Below are 20,915 nucleotides of genomic sequence, written 5' to 3'. Positions count from 1 at the left end.
TGTTAACATTTTTATATTTTGTTACCAAAATATGAAAGAGAGAAATCTCTGCAAAAAAACTTTTTTTGCAGTTTGGCGGGAATCAAATAATTGTTCAAAAGAATGCTTATGTAAAAATTTTTTCTTCTGAAAATGGCGGCCAAAATTAGCCAGGTCAGTAAAATAAATATGAGCGTCCTTGTAATTTAACTATGTATTTCAATTTTGGTGGCCATTTTTAACGAGTTATAAATTACTCAATATTAGAAAATGGAAATCTATTTGGGGAAGAGTGGGGTTCGAACCTCAGACCTCTGACACGTGTGTCTACAACACTGGCCACCGGACCGCAACCCGATTTAAATTAATTTATAAATAATATTTTTCTTAAATTCACCAGTGACAAACGACTTCACGTATTTACTTTCGCAACGCTCACGTGCGAACTGCGACCGAATTTTCACATGTTCCAGCGTTCTGTCCTGGGCAATCGAGGCTGTTTACGGAGCTGGGACAACACAATATTATCATGTCTATTCGGTGGTGGGATTCAGCCGATTCCCACTCGTTCGTTGGAACCGGTACCGAAAATTCGCCGAGCCGGTCCATTGCTGCCACACAATATTCCGATTGAGATCATGTATCGGAGCACACTCAGTTTACTTGGTCCGCCATGGTGTAAAAATATTTTAACCTCGCGAAGCGAAAAAAATATTGGAAAGATGAAAAAAATCGTGGAAAATTTCAGTAAAGTGATTGCACTTTGTAAAAAGAATATAGTGAAAGATGTACGCTTCAAAAAATGTACAAGTAAATAATGTATTCCTGTCCATAACTTGCCTGGTCTCCCACAGGGCTATGAGATTTAATTCGTAAAAAAATGCTATGGAAAATCTAGCGCCCTTTTCATAGCTCATAGTGGTTAAAAAACGCGGTTGCTCTGTACAAAACTCTGTAACATTATTGTTAATTAACTTTTAAATCTGTTTATGCGCAGAATAATAAACAAATACATAAAAGAACAAAAAACTTTTTTTTTATTATGAGTGGGAGGGGGGTAGGTAAAGGAGGGCGAACCTCTTCTTGAAAATGTTGAATCCCATCATTGTATCTATTTTATTGTTTGGATTTGTTGACGTTCGTGCACCGCTCACTGACAGTCAAGTTTGATGATATATGTACACTTGTACACGTATGTATATCCATACATCACTCTTGTATCCATTCAAAATGGCACGGTTTTATCTCCATACATCATTGCGCAGCGGATCTCCGCGTTATTTGTCGCTAGTCGTTAGGTTTAGCACTGGACGTGTCGGTTGCTTGTATCTACTGATGCTGTGATTGGCGCTTTGTATGCAGATTAACAGTCACGGCTATATAAACTCAGACAAACGACGTGAGTGAGCAGTATCTATCCATCCACGGACTAAATAATATCCAGCGATTCAATAAAGTGACCATTTGCTTCATTGGAGGGAAACCCAAGGACCTGAAATAGATCGTTCCAGAATTTAAGTGTGGAGAAGAAACTTTCGTCGTAATGAAATCTTTCTTCGTCGTTGTATTGGGTTAGTTGACTCATTTTATCGTACATTATCACTATTTGAAAATGCGATTACGATTTGCTTATTTTGTTTGACAAACCTGTTTTACAATCCATTGACATCTATAATTATGGGTATACATAAAGTAACGCCTGGGCAAAGTGGTAGAATAAGAATGGAAATACCATCCTATTCAACAACTATTTATTATTATTTATTTAAATACAACACTTTGTAAATTTACCACACAAGAGTTTAATACATTAAAACACGACTAGTTTTGGGTAATCAGAATCACCCATCCTCAGGTGTCAATATAATCTTAGTAACTAAACTAAGTAAGTAAATTAAGTTTATATTTACACCTGGGTAATACTGATTACCCAAAACTTGTCGTGTTTTAATGTATGAAACTCTTGTATAGTCAATTTACAAAGTATTTTATTTAAATAAATTCAAAATGTGTTTCCACAAAGTAAATGTTGAAACAATAAATAATATATAATTTATTATTTTTTTATTTATTTAATCCAATATATAATACAAATACAGAGTTTACAAAAAAAAAATATACAATAGGTACATTCAATAAAATTTCCTTTTTATTTATGGATGTAGCCACTCCATTGGCCCCCACAGTCACGTTCCGGAGTGTCAGTGTACTATTTATTTTTTACATGACAGAACATACTTTTACATCAATTGTCAAATCACATCAAAATATTATAGGTGTAAAAATTAAAAAAACATACAAAAGATTTTGAAATATACCAACATGAATAAAATGAGAAAGGACTTTCATGAAATTAAAATTATATTCTGATATACGAAACATATTCCTCAGCATGTTTAGTCCTATTAGTAATCCATTTATGGACTAGAAATTCGAAAACATTGTTTTTAATTTTGTTTAGCGATATATGCATACTTAAAAAGTTGTAAAGCTTATTACACGGGTGATATTCTCATCATTCTTCTACCACAATTTCTAGGGGTAACTTTTTTTTAAAAATTTACACCCGTTTACAGATTCATGAACTTATGGTTTTTTAGGCTGTGCCCGTGATGAGTCAATAAGTAACAATAATAAAAAATGCGAAATAAAATTAATTAAATTATAATAAAATGTGATGCAAAAGAATAACAATCCAGAAAAATAAAAATAAACCTTTAAGCAATAAATAATAATATTCCAAAATAACAACATAATTAATAATCAGATGTTAATATTAAAATATGAATTATGGGAATTTAGTTACATACATAATACAATTTACGAAATAATATAATCATTGAAATCAATTGAAAATAATACGTAAACACAATTTAAATTATATGATAATGAGATGTATTTTGGTTTACAAAATAATATGGCAAATAACCGTGAGTAGTAAATTTATAATATTAAATTAGGTACATAGAATTTGTATGCAAAGATTTTAAGGAGGGCCTAACCTTTGCCTTATGTGTACGTAAGATTTTCATATTATTCTAGTGTGCCTTTTAACACAGACGAAATTTGCATGTTTACTTGGTTCACAGACAGACAAAAACATATTTAACATAGGGTTATCAAGCATGAAAGCACTGTAGTTTCTTATCACGTGAAAATATAGATACAAATCACGTGAAAACAATAATATAATGAACATATTATTCAGATAATACAACAATGTAAATCCATTAAAATTTCTGTAAGACGTTTTTTTGTTTGTTTATTTTAATTTTGTAGGCACATAATAATTCCTCTGTACGTGTGATGTTACTTAACTCCTCTTAAACGGCTTAACCGATTTACGTGCGGTTTTATGCATAAAAATGAACTTTGCGCTGCGTTTGTTTGTAGATCTTTAATTTTTCAATCTAATCTGTTTAAAAAAAGTTAGAAGCGTAAATGTTTTATTTATGGATCTCTATGAGGGTTGCATTTGACGAGAATGCATTTACTAAAAAATTGGAAAGATGTTATATTTATGCACATAAATAAGTTTTTATTTGAATGTTTACCAATAACATTAGTTTTTTTGTGGATTTCAATCAGATTCTTTTCTTTAATACCTTATAATTTCTTACCATTTATTTATTTATACTGGATTTTTGGTGTAACTAAAATAATATTAACTGACATTCAATACATTTTTGAAAATCGCAATCTTTAATATCGTGGGGCCCTGTTGTTAGAAGAGCAGAGTTTGACATTTGCGAAGGATTCTGTATTTAAAAAATGTTTATTTCATGTTTTGGATCTCAACCATAAGAAAGTACCTACATAAATTTGAACACTAATAATTTTTACTAAATAATTTTTAGTTTTAGAATTAAATCATAAGCAAGTACCTAGGTACCTACTTATCAATGAAAGGTGTTTTTTACAAGCTTATAGCAGGCAAGCCAACATTCGGGCAGGATAATGTCTGTCTCGTCCGGTAGTAAACTTAAGTATACAAGCTTTTACCCGCGGCTTTGCTAGCGCGTTATTATCGAAAAATTAGTTAATTAATTTGTTTTTTCGTTTATCAATTAGAATTTTACTTATGGAATGATGTTTTTTCGGGATAAAAACTAGCCTGTATTAATTGCCGGTTCTCCAACTATTGTTATGCAAAAAAATACTAAAATCTATTGCAACGTACTCCAGCTATCTCTGTGAAAAAAATCAGCCCAATCGTTGACTCGGCTGTGACGTGAAAGAAGAATTAGTTTTTCTACTAATAATTTCCCAAGGGAGTGATATTTCGGGATGTAAAGTGATCTATTTCACTTCTCAGCTCTCTAGTTATCCCTCCGTTGCAACGTGAAAGAAACACAAAGAAATAGACAAACGCATTTTCGCATTTAAAATATTAGTATAAAGTAGAATATGTAAACATAAACATAAATTATTTCGGTCATTTTAGTTTAAAACGTATACGAGATATATTTTTAATAAAATTTGCTACCGATACTGTATTTCTCTGGAAAGGGAAATATGGAAAGAAGAAAGGAGGAGAAATGTATGCTATATTTTAATACAACACACCTATTTGTATGATAGGTGCCCTAATGTCGAAATTAGAGCAAAATGCAAGGCTGAGTCAAGCATTATCGACAAAATTAAGAAAGGTCTTTTGCGATGGTTCGGTCATGTGGAGCGAATGAATGATGAAAGAACGGCTAAAAAGATTTATGATGCGAATGTGTCTGGTTGTAGAAGTCGAGGAAGGCCGAGAAAGACATGGCATGATCAATACAACAAATTCTTGAAAGTGGTCATGTGAAAAGTCGGAATAATCGACGTGCGTGCATGAGAAGATGTATGAATGTGAAGGAAGCAAAGGAAGTGTGCCAGGACAGAGTGGTGTGGCGTTCTATCCTCTCTGCCTACCCCTCTGGGGAAATGGCGTGATGGTTAGTTAGTTAGTTAGTTAGTTATTTTATTCGTAACATTCTAAAAATATTAAATTGTCTTTTAATTGACTAAAAATTACAACACATGTATACGCTGTTTTACACACCAGTATGAATATACACACACGGTTAAAGCGCTGTTCGGTCGAATATTTTCGTAAATTACAAAACAATAATTTGTTCTCTTGTCCGAGCGGAATAAATAATACAGTTCTGTATGCGGAATAGAACGAGAGTAGTTAGCACAAGGGTCACAGTGAGTTCGTAAATATATAGTGGAAATGATAGTGAAATACAAAATTGCGGTTACGTTAGAGTTAGATTAATATGATATACGAATGAACTTGCGAAACGAAGGCGTGGCATGCTAAGGGGTTTAAGCCCTTGATTATTATTTTTCTTTTTCCGCTACTTGATAAAATTTGAACGAACATTCTGTGACACTTGTACTATCTACTCTTAACTCTTGACGAGTGTTTTCGCTTCGATAAATTACTTGGGTGAACATCCTAAAAATAAATTGAGCTAAGATTGCGCTTGCCGACCATTCCTGAGATCGTGAGATCGATTTTTTTACAAAATCAACATGAAATTTAAAAAAATAAACTAGACCGGCATTCGAATCAAACCATCTGATAAAAAATAATGGTGATTTCAAGTAAATTATAATATATTTAAATTAAAATATATTATATATACTAAGTGCCGAGCTGATCCAGCCTCAGTTTAGTTGAAAAGGGCACTTTTAAACTAGGGAGTGTGTTTTTTACTGTATATTCATTGCGCGGCCTGCGCTAGCACTGAAATCGTTTAACCCTAATTTTAATAAAGACACTGGATTAAAAGTTCTTCGTGTTAAAAATAAAATATTAAAATTAGACTACTTGGAAGTCTTAAAGATTAAACAAGCGATTCTTCTCTCAAAAAAAAAACCAAATAAACAATATTTCCTTCGGTCCATTCCTGTCTAGTTTTAAAGATCGTATCAATCTCACTTTACGCTTCCCATCCTTACAAGACAAACATACTTGATTTATTAGCTCCATGCGTAACCTGATATTGAGTTAACATTGATAAAATAAAATAGGATAGAATTCATTAGTTTAGCATACCTTGATAAAGAAGCTTGGATAGCTTTGAAACCGGTCGGCGGAAATAATAAGAAATAAGTTATTAAAACCAAAGTTGTTTTTAAACAAACAAACCATCACGCCGTTTCCCCGTAAGGGTAGGCAGAGAGGATAAAACACCAGATCACTTTATCTTTGCATACAGATCTCGCTTCCTCTGCTTTCATACATTTTCTCATGCACGCGCGCCGATTATTCCAACTTTTAACATGTCTATCTACAAGTATTTGTTATTTTTAAGTTCCTCTATTTCTGCATCCATCAACATTCGCATAGTAAATATTTTTAGCCCTTCTTTCGCTGTCCATTCGCTCTACATGTCAAAACAAACGCAGAGCTCCTTTCTTGATTTTGTTGACAATGCTTATCTCAGCCTTGCATAATGTACGGATCTCAACATTTGGGCTTCTATCGTACATAGTTTTACCACAAATTCGCCTGAGAGGTTGCATTTAGACAGCATTCAACCTACTTCCATCCCTGTTTTACCAAGTCCATACTTCCTCTTGCGACAAGCATTTATTTGGCAAGGTTGATTTAAGTGCTCCATTCACTCTGTTCCCGGGACTCACTCTCCTTTCAATATCTCTATAATATAAGTTAGTTTTGTTTTATTTTATCATAAAAAATAACCACAACGTAAGTGCTTCAAATATGACATTTAAAAAAATTTAAAGACTGTTTCAATTGAGGGCATTACAAAAACCCTGAAAACCTTAATATTTTTTTGGTTTTCGTTAAAAAATATAAAAGTTCCTCCATAAAACATTCAGCATGTGGATTTCCTCAGATTTAATTTAAAACGTAGGAATATTGCTCCAGTTTTGTTTGTTGAAAATAATATATAACATTGACATTCATATAAAGGAATACAAATAATAAATTGAGTTATTGTAATCGCGACGGCTTTACATAACCATGGAAGGTTCATATTTGCTAACAACAGATCCATCAAATAAGCACCTGTGCGCATTTTTACTTTTTTGTGTTAATAATTTGTCGTTCGACTTATTTAGTAACGATTTTTTAACATTCGTCTTCAAATTGATTATGTCGTCAATAGCCGATTACAAGGTACAACATATATTATTTATTGTTTCAGCATTTACTTTGTGGAAAGACATTTTGAATTTATTTAAAATAAAACACTTTGTGAATTTACCACACAAGAGTTTATTACATTAAATACACGACTAGTTTCGAGTAATCAGTATTACCCATCCTCAGGTGTAAATAAAAACTAAACTAAAATACATACACAGATTAATATTAGGTACTGATAGTGTTGGGTGGAAGGGGAAAGGTAATGTGAGGTGGAGGAGATGGGATTTTCCTAATTATCGGAAATATTGAAAGCAAGGGTGACGAATTTCGGAATATAATATTATTAATTAAAGTTTTTTCTGAATTTAAATTTTTTTGAATTTCAATATTTTCTAAGTTGTTTATTGTGATATAATATTAATCTGTGTATGTATTTTAGTTTAGTTTATATTTACACCTGAGGATGGGTAATACTGATTACTCGAAACTAGTCGTGTATTTAATGTAATGAACTCTTGTGTGGTAAATTTACAAAGTGTTTTATTTTAAATAAATTCAAGGTACAACATAGTTATTAAAAAAATACGAGAGGTATATAAAGTCTTGTATTCTATGTCGACTCATGTAGCATCATAGCCACACAACGGTTTAAGGCCTTAAATCGGTCACCTTGAGTTTAATTATTTGATATACTTACGATAGTTCACATTCATAGAGAGAGTGTCATCGGAAAGCGTCTGGATATTATAACAATGTTTTGGTTTCGAAATTATTTTTGCATATGGGTTTTTGTTTATTAGTTTAGGTATAACTAGGTATTAAAATTTTATTTGTTCAATAATCTAAAATAAATAAATAATACCGGCCATCGATACCGGGAAATGTACGTTTCGTGTCGCGTCGCGTCGGTCGCAAAAATTCAAGTCCGACGAGGCTCTAACTTTAACATTTCAAAAGCATAGAGGAAGATCAGGTTATACTATGCTATTATGGAAGCTATTGTAAGGCTCTCGTTATGTTAGATCATTATATTATTCATGTTGAATGTTCGCCACAATATTTCCATATTGATTGAGCTCACAGAGTACAATATGTAATGTACAGGTCTTTAGACATACATACAATTACATGAACATAATATCAATACCTAGCCAGGTATTTTTGTAATTATTATTTACGTTAGCAAATTGAATCGACCAGATTTTCTCAACGGGATATTGACAGCCCTCTTTAATTTATGATACATAAAAATAAAATAATTCTTTTGGGCTTCGTTTGGTTTTATTAATTTATAAAACACTCAACTTCCTCATTACCTTCATACTTGTGAATCATCTTAATCAAATCTCAATTTAAATCGCAATCCCTCCGTTCATCGTACCCTCAACTTTAAAATCAGAAATATGGCGTTTTAGATATTGATATAATATAACATATCTATACACTAGATGCGGCACTAAGCACCCGATTTTGTTCCATTCTACATAGGTTCCGGAGCTTATCTTGTATTTCGTGCAAAATTGTGTTTTTCCTTGCATACGCTAAGCAAATGTATACAGCTTTTAATTCAGAGTAAGTGGCATAAACAACTAGTCCTTTTTATACGTTTTTAATCCATTTTGCGTTTTGCATGGAAATGATGTTCGATAATTTTTAGAACACGATTTCGAATTCGCATTACATGAAGCGTCATTTCTATTTAACTTTACCTTAGAGGTTTTAGGTTCTCAATTTTTTTTAAATTTTAAACGGGTGTGTACGTAATACTCGTATTATAACCTATACTTTGAGTGGTTGTTTATTTATTTTTATTATTTTCATTATATTACATACACAAAATTATAATTTATACAAAGTTGCTTTGACTGCCTAACTAGGATTATTTACCCCGTTCTAAGACAGTAAAAAAAAATATAAAAAACAGAAATCAATATATGGAAACAGTTATAAAGATAGAGGACAAAGTGAAAAACATGGTAAAAAATGTAGTAAAAACATAGTAAAATTGTTGTAAAAACATAGTAAAATTGTAGTAAAAACAAAGTAAAACTTTAGTAAAAACATAGTAAAAATGAAGTAAAACCCTAGTAAAAATGTAGTAAAAAAACGAAGCAAAAACATAATAAAAATAAAGTAATAAATGTAGTCAAAACATAGCAAAAACCATTAAAAATATATAAATATGTCTATAAAAATATTTTGGAACTCAGTAAAATGCGAAATAAAAACAGAATATAAAGTAAAAAACATATTTAAAGTCATAGTAAAAAAATGAATGTATGTGTATAGCAAAAAGCATATTTAAAAAAAACAAAGCAAAATACGGAGTAGAAAAAGGAAAAAAAAACATATTAAAAAATAAAGTAAAAGATGTAATAAAAAAAAATACAAATTACAAAGTCATGAGAATCTCAAAAATTGAATCAGTTAAAAACTAAAAATATATTTATTCAATATTTTTAATTGAATCGGCATTCACTTCGTAACACTTCATTATAAATTATTATGAAAATAAAACTTTGTTATCAGTGTTACACAATTTTATTCTTTTACAAGAACACAACTATAGTTTCGGGAGAGCACTCCTCCCATCGACGGGTGATATAAAACTAATATAATAAACACAGAATATTGTTCACAATGTCATCGAATCTAAACAAAAACAAGTGCTAAATTTTAAGAAATAAATTCGACTTAATGTTTTGTCCATGTTTTCATATCTGTACTTAAGATAACCATCCATTCATATGCCAACACCTTAGATAAGAATAAAAACCCCCTGCTCTAAGTTTCACTGATTAATCTGTTTATTTTTTTGTTTAGATTCGATGACATTGTGAACAATATTCTGTGTTTATTATATTAGTTTTATATCACCCGTCGATGGGAGGAGTGCTCTCCCGAAACTATAGTTGTGTTCTTGTAAAAGAATAAAATTGTGTAACACTGATAACAAAGTTTTATTTTCATAATAATATATATTTATTCAATTTAAATTAAAACATATATTATTGAAAGTGATTCATATCTTTATATATATAATTATTCTGTACGTGTGGTGTCACTAAACTCCTCCTGAATGGCTTACTTGATTTACGTGCGGTTTTCAGCAAAATGTACTTTGCGCTGCACGCTATAGACTAATTTGTTTTAGAATGAAAAATAATAATACATTATTTGACTTATTGGCCATTTTTTTTTTATATCCACTCGTTTGGAAATAAACAGAGACAAAACTAATATAAACACCCAATGCCGTTATTTAAAATACCATTCTAATGATATTTATGTGTAATTAAAAAGATAATTAGATACGCACATTTACCTATAGTAATTGGTGATATTTTCACTTTCTGGGGTCATTTATGTCAAGCCATATCAACTTTCGTTTCACAAAAATCAACGCTTTGTAATTATTATTTGATGTGTACACTTATACCGATTCGTGTTGTAAAACTAGGTTACTCGTTACCCGATTATTTTGAAACTAAGTACTGAAATTTATCTGTGTCCAGGAGGATAAAGAATCCGTACAACTCTGTGTGTGAAATATAACCAGAATTATTGACAGGATATTTAAATCGATAGCTACTCTCAGGTAATACTTCTAAAAGAGGAATCCTGTGGAAAGTACGCTATTTGTACTATGGTTTTATTCATAGTTTAGAGGTTGGCGTGTTCACCCATTATGCTGAAGGTCAGTTTAGATTTGTGGCAGGGTGGAGGTGAAATATTGGTTTTAAAGTTGGTTCAACACTACAAAATGCAATTGTTTCTAGACTGGCACCTGCAGCGTAAGAATAATCATCATACCTTCCATGTAACAAAATTGAACACGATATGTAGCAGTTAGTATACCAATAAGGGGTTCCAGTCTCGACAAAAATTGTATTGTATTGTATTTATTATATTTATTGTATTTATTTTAAATAGTTGTACAAATAAAATTAGAAAATTTAGTTATTCCTTAACTAATAAACAAAATATTTATATAAACAATTTTTTAATAATTTTTTTTTTAAATTTTTTAAAATTAATTTTTCACGCCCTTAAGGCTTTTACATACATGAAAGTCATATAAAATATGAGTAAATAAAGAACATTAAATTAAAAAAAAAAACAATATAAAGCAACAAAATATAGAACAGTGTTTAGAAGTAAGTTTGGTAAAGTTGGTAAAAAAGAAGATGAGCATATAAACTACATGAATTTAAAAAAATACAATTTAAATTTGTTAAATATAGAACTGTGTTTAGAAGTTAAGTTGGTTTTATAAAAATATATACATATTTAAAATAATATTTTTCAATTTTTTATTTTTAAATAAGCTAAAGAAATGCAGTTAAAGGTTTAAAGCAGCTAGGTACATAATGTTATAAAAGACAATATGAACAGAATATTAAGTTCTATTTGAAAAAACAAAACATTGTTATTAAATCCAGACGATTTCCGATGACACTCTACTCATATAGATGTTTGTTTTTAACAAAAGTCACTGCCATCCCACGAAAATATGCTATAGACCCAGCATCCCTAATCTCTCCTGGAAACTCATAAAATATTTTAAGTCCTTTATGATACAGATTTGTTTTGAGTTGCCTGGATTCTGAGTTTGAAACCCTCACCTCCCCTCGTAGGATAGCGATGAATTTCGCCATTACGCTGAACATCACAAAACATGTATTCGGGCAATCATTTATTTTTTAAATTTAAATAGTAACACTTAAATATTTCAAATGACTCTTTGCTTTACCGAAAGCATGTTCAGTACCATCCAAATATACTGAATTTTTGTATATCTTGCACATCTCAATACTGTCCTCATTCCCTTATTCTGAGCTGTCTACATGTCATTATTTAGATTTTTAATGCTCAGAAAGAGAACACTAGAACGAAAATTGAAAATTGAAATGCGGTAAAACAATTGCCTTAAAAATAAGATTACTTGTGTCGAAACTGAGATTTTTTCCTTTTTCTATTTAAAAAACCTACCATTTTAATTATTTTTTTGATAAACTCAAAATTTGATGCAAATTTTAGCTTATTATCTATTATTACTCCTAAATATTTTATTTCTTTTACCTTATCTATATTTGAGTTTGTAGACTAAGACGAAATTTATCGAGACTATTCGATACTAACGATAATTCGTACAAAAAAATAGTGCACGTAGTAAACAAATCTAAGTTTTATAAATTTATTTCAACAGAGCAAGAAAACATTTTTGAGAAGGGAATATGGACGTCTAGGCATTTACAGGGCTTATGACTTGTCATTGGCTAGTTTAAGTTGCCACTTTACACACTGTGTAACATTCACCATTCTGCTCATATTTGAAAACCCATACTCCTTCAATTCTTTAATCTGTTGATGTTTGTGAAGTTAAAGGGCTTAAACCTTTATTTATACGGCTGAGATTCATCTCATTGAATTATTTCACCTTTATACTAGGTAACGCTTGAAAACAATTTTCCAATTTTTATAATTCTTCTTTTACCAGGTAGTTAATTTAACAATGTTTGTTTGTTTTCAACAAAATTCAAATATAAATAACTCCCTAGGGAGGAAACCCAGCCGGTATGCAAGCATTTGGACATATTCAAACATTGTTAAGTTTTTTATTTGAATGAATACAAAACATACCATCAAATATTCCTATATCTCCAAGCAGAGATCAAAATAACATGACAGAAAAATCTTTTGGAATCGACAGTTGTTAAGGGTGCAGTCGGTCAACAACCAACGGCTACCATGCTTTAGGCAGAGCTAAGGTAAAGTATATGTGCAATGTGCAGCTTTAGTTTATATTCGAGCAGTGCTACACTGATCCAGCTTCTGTCTAATTATAAAAAGGCAGTTTTTACCTGGGGGGTGTGTTTTTTGCTTCAGATCCTTGATGCGGCCTGCACTAGCACCGAGATTGCTAAATCGTAATTTTATTAAAGACACTGGATTAAAAGTTCTTTATGTTGAAAATGATATATTGAAATTAGACAATATGGAATTCTTAGAAATTAAAAAAGCGATTCGCGACAAGTAAAACTCTGATATATGTTGGGTCATTTTGTATGGAATATTTTGTTGAAAGGTTCTTAATTGTAAAGAATTGCTGAACTTATTTGTTATTATAATTTTAAAATGTATTTTTTTATGTGTTAAAGAAATGTTGGTGAAGTCTGGCTGACCACACACCTAAAATATGCATTCTGCAGAAAACAGCCAGATCTAATATTGAATGAGATACCTCATTCAAACTTGAAATGTGTGAGGTGATATTCTGTTATTCAGCCGTTATTTTAATAGAGGCATTTTTAAATCATTGATTTTTATAAAATTAAAATACTTACGTAATTAAATACATTAATTTATTTAAGAGTACTAGATTTCTGGATGCATTAATCTTCCCATCAGCATCTACCTATACCGTAAAAATTTTCTAGTATTGTGGGTGTTTTCTGCAAATTGAGAAATGTCGTTTTTGTGATCAGCATTATTTTCAGAAGGAGATTATTTATTAATTCATTAATTTGAAAAAAGTATCATACAAACAAAATTTGATTACAGACATCGTTTATAGTGACACAACTAGAAACGACCCATGCCTGTGAACCTGCCCCAACTCGCTAGAAAATCTGTGTTGAGTAGGGGCACTTATAATGCATTCATAAACATGCATGCACATACATAAACACACACATACATATGTATTCACACATATATTTGTACATATTACAATTTGTACATAAATATCAAATTTACAGATAAATATCATATTATAAACATTAAAATATATTTTATTACTTTTTATTGGTATTTTATTTTACATAGTTCTTACAGTTTTTTGTATGAAAGCGGTCTGATTATTTTTAGCGGAACATAAAATTGATCTCACTGCACCAATAAACACCTTTTTTTTTATTGTGGACTAACTGCTTTCTGCATAATTACGTTTCATTAATTAATGATAATAAATTAATAAAAAATATATCATTTCAGCTATTTGCCTTGTGGCTGCGGCTATTGGTTCTCCAGCTAAGGACCTGAAGGAAGCCAAGAAAGAGGCTGCCAGGAAGAAGGCTTGCATGGGGGAGTGTGGTGACGTGAAGTACGAGCCAATATGCGCAGGGAAAGAAGGAGCCAAACCACAATCCTTCGGCAACACGTGTGTCATGAATAACTACAATTGTGAAAAAAGTGAAAGTAAGTAGATCAAGGAGTTTTTCATGTCGAAAAAAATGAAATAAATATAAACATATTACACCAGAGAGGAAAAATCTGAGAGAGCTCTTCCAATCTCTTTCACAACACGGACTATCTCTTCGTTCTAGTAACGAGAGAACCCTTTTAATACCCTGTCACCACTCTAATTTTCTTGCCTCCTCTTTCACAGTAGTAGCCGCTCGATTGTGGAATAATCTACCCACTAATGTTAGAGACTTAATTTACATTTAAGTCAAGATTGAAATGTCACTATCGAAATATTTAAATTATTCCTTTATCCTTCATATTTCCTTCCCATCACCAAAAATAAAGATTAACAAAATAAAATATACTTGTATTTTGTTAATCTTTGTTTTTAATTTTTGTATATAATTGTAAGATTCAATATGTCCATGTATTTGTAATTTTTTTAAACTGAACGGTTGGGGAAGGTAGTAAAAAATTGCCTGAAGTCAATATGCCTGCCTTTTTGTGTATATATATTGTATATGTATATAAAGTGTTAAATAAATAAATAAAAATATTTTTGGAAAGGGGATTTGAAAATCTCACAATTTACAGGATCGCCGTTGGCTGGTTTAAGTGGTCACTTTACTCAACGTGTAACATTTACTGTTTTGCCTATATTTAAACATAATTATATCTTCTATTCTTTCATCAGTTGATTTGGTCGCTATTGGACACACCGATTTGAGTTGCAATATTTTAGGAGAATCATTTTAAGCGGACAAAGGCTACGTCTACTGGCTCTTGCTGGAGCATATATGACATGCTTCAGGTCCAGACGTCCAGCTACGATTCGCAAACTTCCACATAAAAAGAAAGCGTTCCTCTGTTATCGGTGACGTCCATCTATTATCAACTGGACAAATGTCTCAATCGGATATTAAAAAATGTATTTAAATGCTCTTCTCGGTGCTTGACAATCGCGAAGAAAATCTTCCCCTTCAGGGTGGGTTACCTATTTTTTTCCTTTCAATCCGTCATCGCTTAAAACCTTCTTGAGTTATTCCCGATCACTGGACTACGCAGTTTTTATCAGGTCATGGTATATTCAATGAAAAAAAAAATGTTTTTTATAATGTTGATTCCCTTTCGTGCTGCTGCAGATATCCTAATATATGAGATATTATTATAATAGATATTCTGAAAACACTCTGTTGTTTTGTCATTTCCCCTCTCTATGATTACTGATTGGAGCTTCTCGCTACCATCCGTTACCCTATTTTAGGGTCCTGTCGTATATACAAATCCAGTGGCTTCCAAAAAGAATTTTAAGCTTTTAAAAAGTTTTGTAATCATTTTGGCGAATTGATCATGTCCAATCAACACAGTCAGTGAGGTATTAGCTTTCTGCTTTTCTTAATCCAATGAGGTGCATGTTTTGTTCTTCTGGATTACCTTCTTTCAGCACAAAGATGCCAAGGCTATCAGATTTCAGAAAGCTCAATCGGGCAGCTTTTCTCGTTTGGCAACGAGCATTTTATTTTGTGTATGTGGGCACCGCCAAGGAGACTTGTGTCCTCAGATGTGGTGTGCGGTATGTGGTGGGCAAGCTGTTGATTTTTGTGGACTTCTGTGAAATTTTCGTCTTTAAAAAAATGTGCAGAATGGTTAGTAAATTTAAGTTAAATTTTATGTATTGACCAGGGAGTCCTATGTCTCTAGGTATGAACTGAATTAATATTCTAAGCCTATCTTTTCTCATCAAAGAAAAGTCGTGTTGCTAACCTTTCTTCAGGTATTTCAACTTGCCAAAAGCAGGCCAATTAAGCCCTTTTGTTCTTGGCAATTTCACTATCTGATTGTCTTTACCACGTTAAAGATACATAAATTACACTAATAAGCTTACTTATAACAAAATATATTTTTTCTTACAAAAAGATTGACATTTGTATCTAATATTTAGTGGTAATTTGCTGCTATTACACCACTTGTAAAGTTCATTTAAGTCAGTTTAAATAACGTAACAATTATAGAAAGTAAAAGCAGTTTTTTTAATAATTCAATGCCATTGGTAATCATAAAAAAATCCAATTTTAAAAATATTTTCCTTATATTAATTTGAAGCGAGCAGCTTAAAGCTGAAATTCTTAAATCGACATTGATGAAAGTTAGCTGTCGGCGCACTTTAACTTTTCCGAAACAAATCTAGTCCATTTTTGAGCCCATTGAGACTAAACATTGAGATCAGCTCTTGTGGCAGCTTATTCCAACCATCAACAACCCTATTGCTCAGGGAATGCTTCCGTGGATTTAGATTGAATCTCGTTTTCAGCAACTGACCTCGAAGACGAGCATCTTGTTTAAGCTCGAACATGGTATCCAAATTTGGTCAGCTATAGTGACTGTTAAGTATCTTGTTTGTCTCTATCAGGTCACTCCTTTCTCGCCGTTCCTGCAGCGTTGTGAGACCGAGAGTTTCCAGTCTCTCCACATATGGAAGCCGTTTTAGGCTAGGCGACTAATTTATACCTTGTCTTTGGACTCTTTCCAACTAGTTGATATCCTTAACAAAATAGGGATTCCATACCTGAAGCTCGTATTCGGGAGTAGGTCTTATATCGGTTTTGTATATTTTTAGTAGAATATTCGGTGTTATATTATATTAGAAGACCTTCTCTAAAGTGTTCTTCATCTCTGTTGTAATATGTTAATGTTGACAGCTCCCCAAGAAGTTGAATTCAGTCCTTGTCTACAAAAATTTAGACAAACTCGAAATATTGTTAACAAATCCACCTGTTCCATGAAGAAGTATAGAAATTGAAAAAAATAAAAAATTTCTGGCGTTGCCTAGTATGTAGGTGAAATAATTCAATTAGATGAATCTCACCCGCATAAATAAAGGTTTCAGCTCTTTACCTTCACAAACATCAACAGATGAAACAGTTGAAGGAATGTAGATGTTTAAATATGGGCAGAATTGTGAATACAATTTTTTGTTGGTAAATTGTCTGATTCTTTGTTGATCTTCATTAAATATATCTTATCTAGAGAATTGGAGGTAAAATGACATAAATATACCAAACCAAAACAATGGAAAACGCCTCGAGGTGGAAAATAATATTCAAAATTTATGCCAACAACTTAATATTTGACTTTTTTCCATAGCAGAAAACGCTGGATAAATTTTAATTAAATTCAGGAGCTCTAAGAAAAAATATTTCCTGCCATGAAATAGAGATATTTGGCAAATTAAGAATTCCTCCGAGCTGTGCTTTTGAATTAATAAGTTAATGTATTCCTACCTTGCCGTACCAATTTATTTGTATTTTTGCAAAGGTTTTGACAATTGTAAATTTGTTTTGCACGTGGAACGAGTTTATCTTGTTTGGTATGAAATTAACTACCCGGGAGATAAAATAAATATTTATAAATAACTATTTTAGATTTGCTTACTCCATGTGACGAGTGATATGTGATGTTGTTTTGTCGACTTTTATTCGTGTCATCATATACTTTATTCCCTCATACCAGCGCTTTAGCTTATTGAGAGTATTTTTTACAAATAAAATATGTAATGTAATCTAAGTAAAATGATATATTTTGTCATTAATAAATAAAGAAAACTATGAGCATTGGAATATGATCGTAGAACTGTTCAATCGACAAATGACGTTGATCAATTCTGAAAAAGAAAATTATGCTAGGGATTTTTTAAATGTTATTTTTGTGGATAAAAATATTTAATACAATGGCAAGACATTTTATTTTTCCAAACAAATCGTTTCCTCCGCGATATTTTCGTTAACGTTTTTTAATTAACATACACTATTCGATTTCCACTACTGGTATTTTTTTTTACCTGGCAGATTAAAAATTTAATGTAAGAAAGGTAAACATTTTTGAAGTTTGAATTCATAAAATATTACTTTTCTGGTATAAGATGTCTTTTAATTCTCTAATGAATGTCTTTCGTGTTAAATTATATTTCAAAAGGGATGAGTATTAAATTCATATTTATAGGTAAGTCTTACCAAGGCAGCGATTATAAACGCTTTATTTATCGGTACACATACAGATAGTATAAAATAAAATTTTCATTTATTTACGATTTTTTTTTATTTGTTTGAATATTTGAGTATTTTTCTCGGTAATCCATAATAAGATATGTTTAAAAAAAAATAAGTATACATTTTCAATTTTTCATACAGAAAACTTAATTTTACTTTGTAGATAAAATATAAGATAAATGTTAACTTTCAATGTGCGGGCCCCAAAAGTATGTCGTAAAGGATGCGTGTGAATTGATATGAAATTATTCATTAACTTATTAAATTTGAATTTATTATGAAATAAAATCTTGTTTGTGTAATATAACAGTTACTTTAAATAATACCGTTACCATTGTTTGTGGCCAGGTAGCCCACAAAATTTAAAACAAAAAAATCTTAAATCGGGTTGTGTTCCCGTGGTAGTATTGTGGACTCATGAACCAAAGGTTCGAGGTTCAAATTCCACTCTACCACAACTCGATTTCCATATTTCCGGCATAATTTATGCACGATTTTCAGAAAATGGTCCGAAAAACAAAAATATTTTAGTTAATAGTAAGAACTATTTTCAATTTTTTTTTTTTTTAATCTTCAAGGCATTAACATTTTTTTATTTGACATAAACATTTCATAAATTTATTTTAACAAACTTTACGGTACAATAAACGCTAATATGGTTGAATTTAACATGGATTTACAAATACATAATTTTAAAAACAGGATTTAAAAAAATATGATTAATTAAAACAGTAATGCGGATGCATGTACTTGCGAACCAATATGCTATCAACATCGATGTCTTTAACGTGAGTCTTGTAAATTTTTAATATCAATGTAAATGTTCCATATCATATTGTATTTTATGACATTATGTACCTAGCTGCTTTAAACCATTAACTGCATTTCTTTAGCTTATTAAAAAAAAATATATATTTAATAAAATATATTTTTTTAATTTTTTTTAAAACCAACTAAACTTCTTTAACACAGTTCTATGTTTTATTACTTTTTATTGTATTTTAAAAAAAATGTTCCTATCTTTTATTTCTTCATATTGTAATTTGAAAAAAAATATGTTGTTTATATATTCATATTTTATATAATTTTTATGTATGTAAAAACTTTGTGGGCGTGAAAAATTAATACAAATAAAATAAAATAATTATAAAAAGTACAAGTACCCTTACCTACAGATATCAAATTACATCTACAACAGAGTATAATTTATGCTATGGAGATTTAAAGCTTAATAGGATAAAAGTATCTACAATGTTTGATTATGTCCAAATGCTTGCAGACTGGCTGGATTTCCTCCCTAGGAAGTTGTTCATATTTAAACTTATTTCAACAGAGAGGTAAAATTTTTGAGAAGAGAATTATGGAAGTCTAGGCATTTACAGGGCTTATGACAGGTCATTGGCTGGTTTAAGTGGCCACTTTACACACTGTGTAACATTCACCATTCTGCCCATGTTTGAACATTCACATTTTCTCAAATCTTCCATCTGTTGACTTTTGTGAATTGTTTTCAGGCGTTGCCTAGTAGGTGATTTGGTTCAGCCGGATGAATCTCACCTACGTGATAAAGGTTTCAGCTCTTTTACTTTACAAAAGTCAACAGATGGAAGATTTGAGAAAATGTGGATGTTCAAACATGGGCAGAATGGTGAATGTTACACAGTGTGTAAAGTGGCCACTTAAACCAGCCAATGACAGGTCATAAGCCCTGTAAATGCCTAGACTTCCATATCCCCTTCTCAAAAATTTTACCTCTCTGTTGAAATAAATTTAAATAAAAGTATCTACTTTACTGTTTAAAAATATATCAATTTATTCCATAAGTTCTACATTTAAAATGTCACCTTAGTATTCATAGTAATTAATAGTACTTTAATATTTATACGCTATTATGATTTTGCAATTGAATACATAAATTAATATAGGTAATGTAAATCATGATTAAGTATAAATTTAAACAACTGTTTAATTATACCTTAATCAATGAGTACTAATTTAAAAAAAGCATTTTCATTTTAATCGATTTATACTTGTAAAGAAATGTCCCCTGTAAAATATTTATTCCGTTTCGAAAAGTAAAGGACTATTAATTAATACTTATGTTTTTATTTATTTCAGCTTTCTCTAAGATCAGCAATGGCGAATGTGCAGGAAGCACCGGTGTAAGGTTGTCTTAAAAATTTTGTCTTACTAATTTACATGTTATTTGCAAACTCTTTAAACAAAATATTGTGAAAAATAACCAATTTTCTATAGATTCATTGTGTGTTTCAAAAATAAATAAAAAATAAAAAAAGACTTTTTTATCAATAAAGCAAATCACTGAATCTTATTTCATGGCTAATTAATAAACTATCATAGTTATCATAAAACCTTTCGCTATTACAAGAAGGTAAAGTGATCAGTCTTACGCTTCAGGTACTTAGGGACGATAAAATTTCCCACCAAGAACCACCTTGTAAATTAATATTTTATGCCAACCCTTCCAAGAATCGAACCTAGATCCTCAAGCGTGGTTGGCGAACGCGCCAACGTCCAGGATTCCTGTATTATTAAGGTTTGTTCAAAAACATTAAACAAAATAAAAAATACTT

At 30.9% G+C, this 20,915-nt stretch overlaps 1 protein-coding gene across 1 annotated transcript; it reads left to right on the top strand.

Annotated features, from left to right (window-relative positions):
• The first annotated feature begins 1,388 nt into the window (after positions 1–1,388).
• Positions 1,389–20,653, top strand: LOC148276928 (uncharacterized). Its single transcript, XM_088233572.1, has 3 exons — positions 1,389–1,550; positions 14,084–14,287; positions 20,440–20,653. Exons 1-3 carry the CDS (start codon positions 1,523–1,525, stop codon positions 20,496–20,498), a joined length of 291 nt encoding a protein of 96 aa, XP_088089698.1. The 5' UTR covers positions 1,389–1,522; the 3' UTR covers positions 20,499–20,653.
• The last annotated feature ends 262 nt before the right edge of the window (positions 20,654–20,915 follow it).

The sequence above is a fragment of the Micrasema longulum genome, unplaced genomic scaffold, assembly GCF_059751315.1.
Source record: "Micrasema longulum isolate JH-2025_06_02 unplaced genomic scaffold, ASM5975131v1 h1tg001126l, whole genome shotgun sequence".
NCBI classification, from domain to species: Eukaryota; Metazoa; Arthropoda; class Insecta; order Trichoptera; family Brachycentridae; genus Micrasema; species Micrasema longulum.
Note: the sequence above shows the minus strand (reverse complement) of the source record. Positions and strands in the feature narration are given on the sequence as shown.

Bases quoted from the DNA above. Each gene is read 5' to 3' on its own strand.
- LOC148276928 (XM_088233572.1), top strand. From the start codon at position 1,523: ATGAAATCTTTCTTCGTCGTTGTATTGG. The intron at 1,551-14,083 runs GTTAGTTGACTC...ATATCATTTCAG, and splicing joins TTTCTTCGTCGTTGTATTGG to CTATTTGCCTTGTGGCTGCG. The intron at 14,288-20,439 runs GTAAGTAGATCA...TATTTATTTCAG, and splicing joins CAATTGTGAAAAAAGTGAAA to CTTTCTCTAAGATCAGCAAT.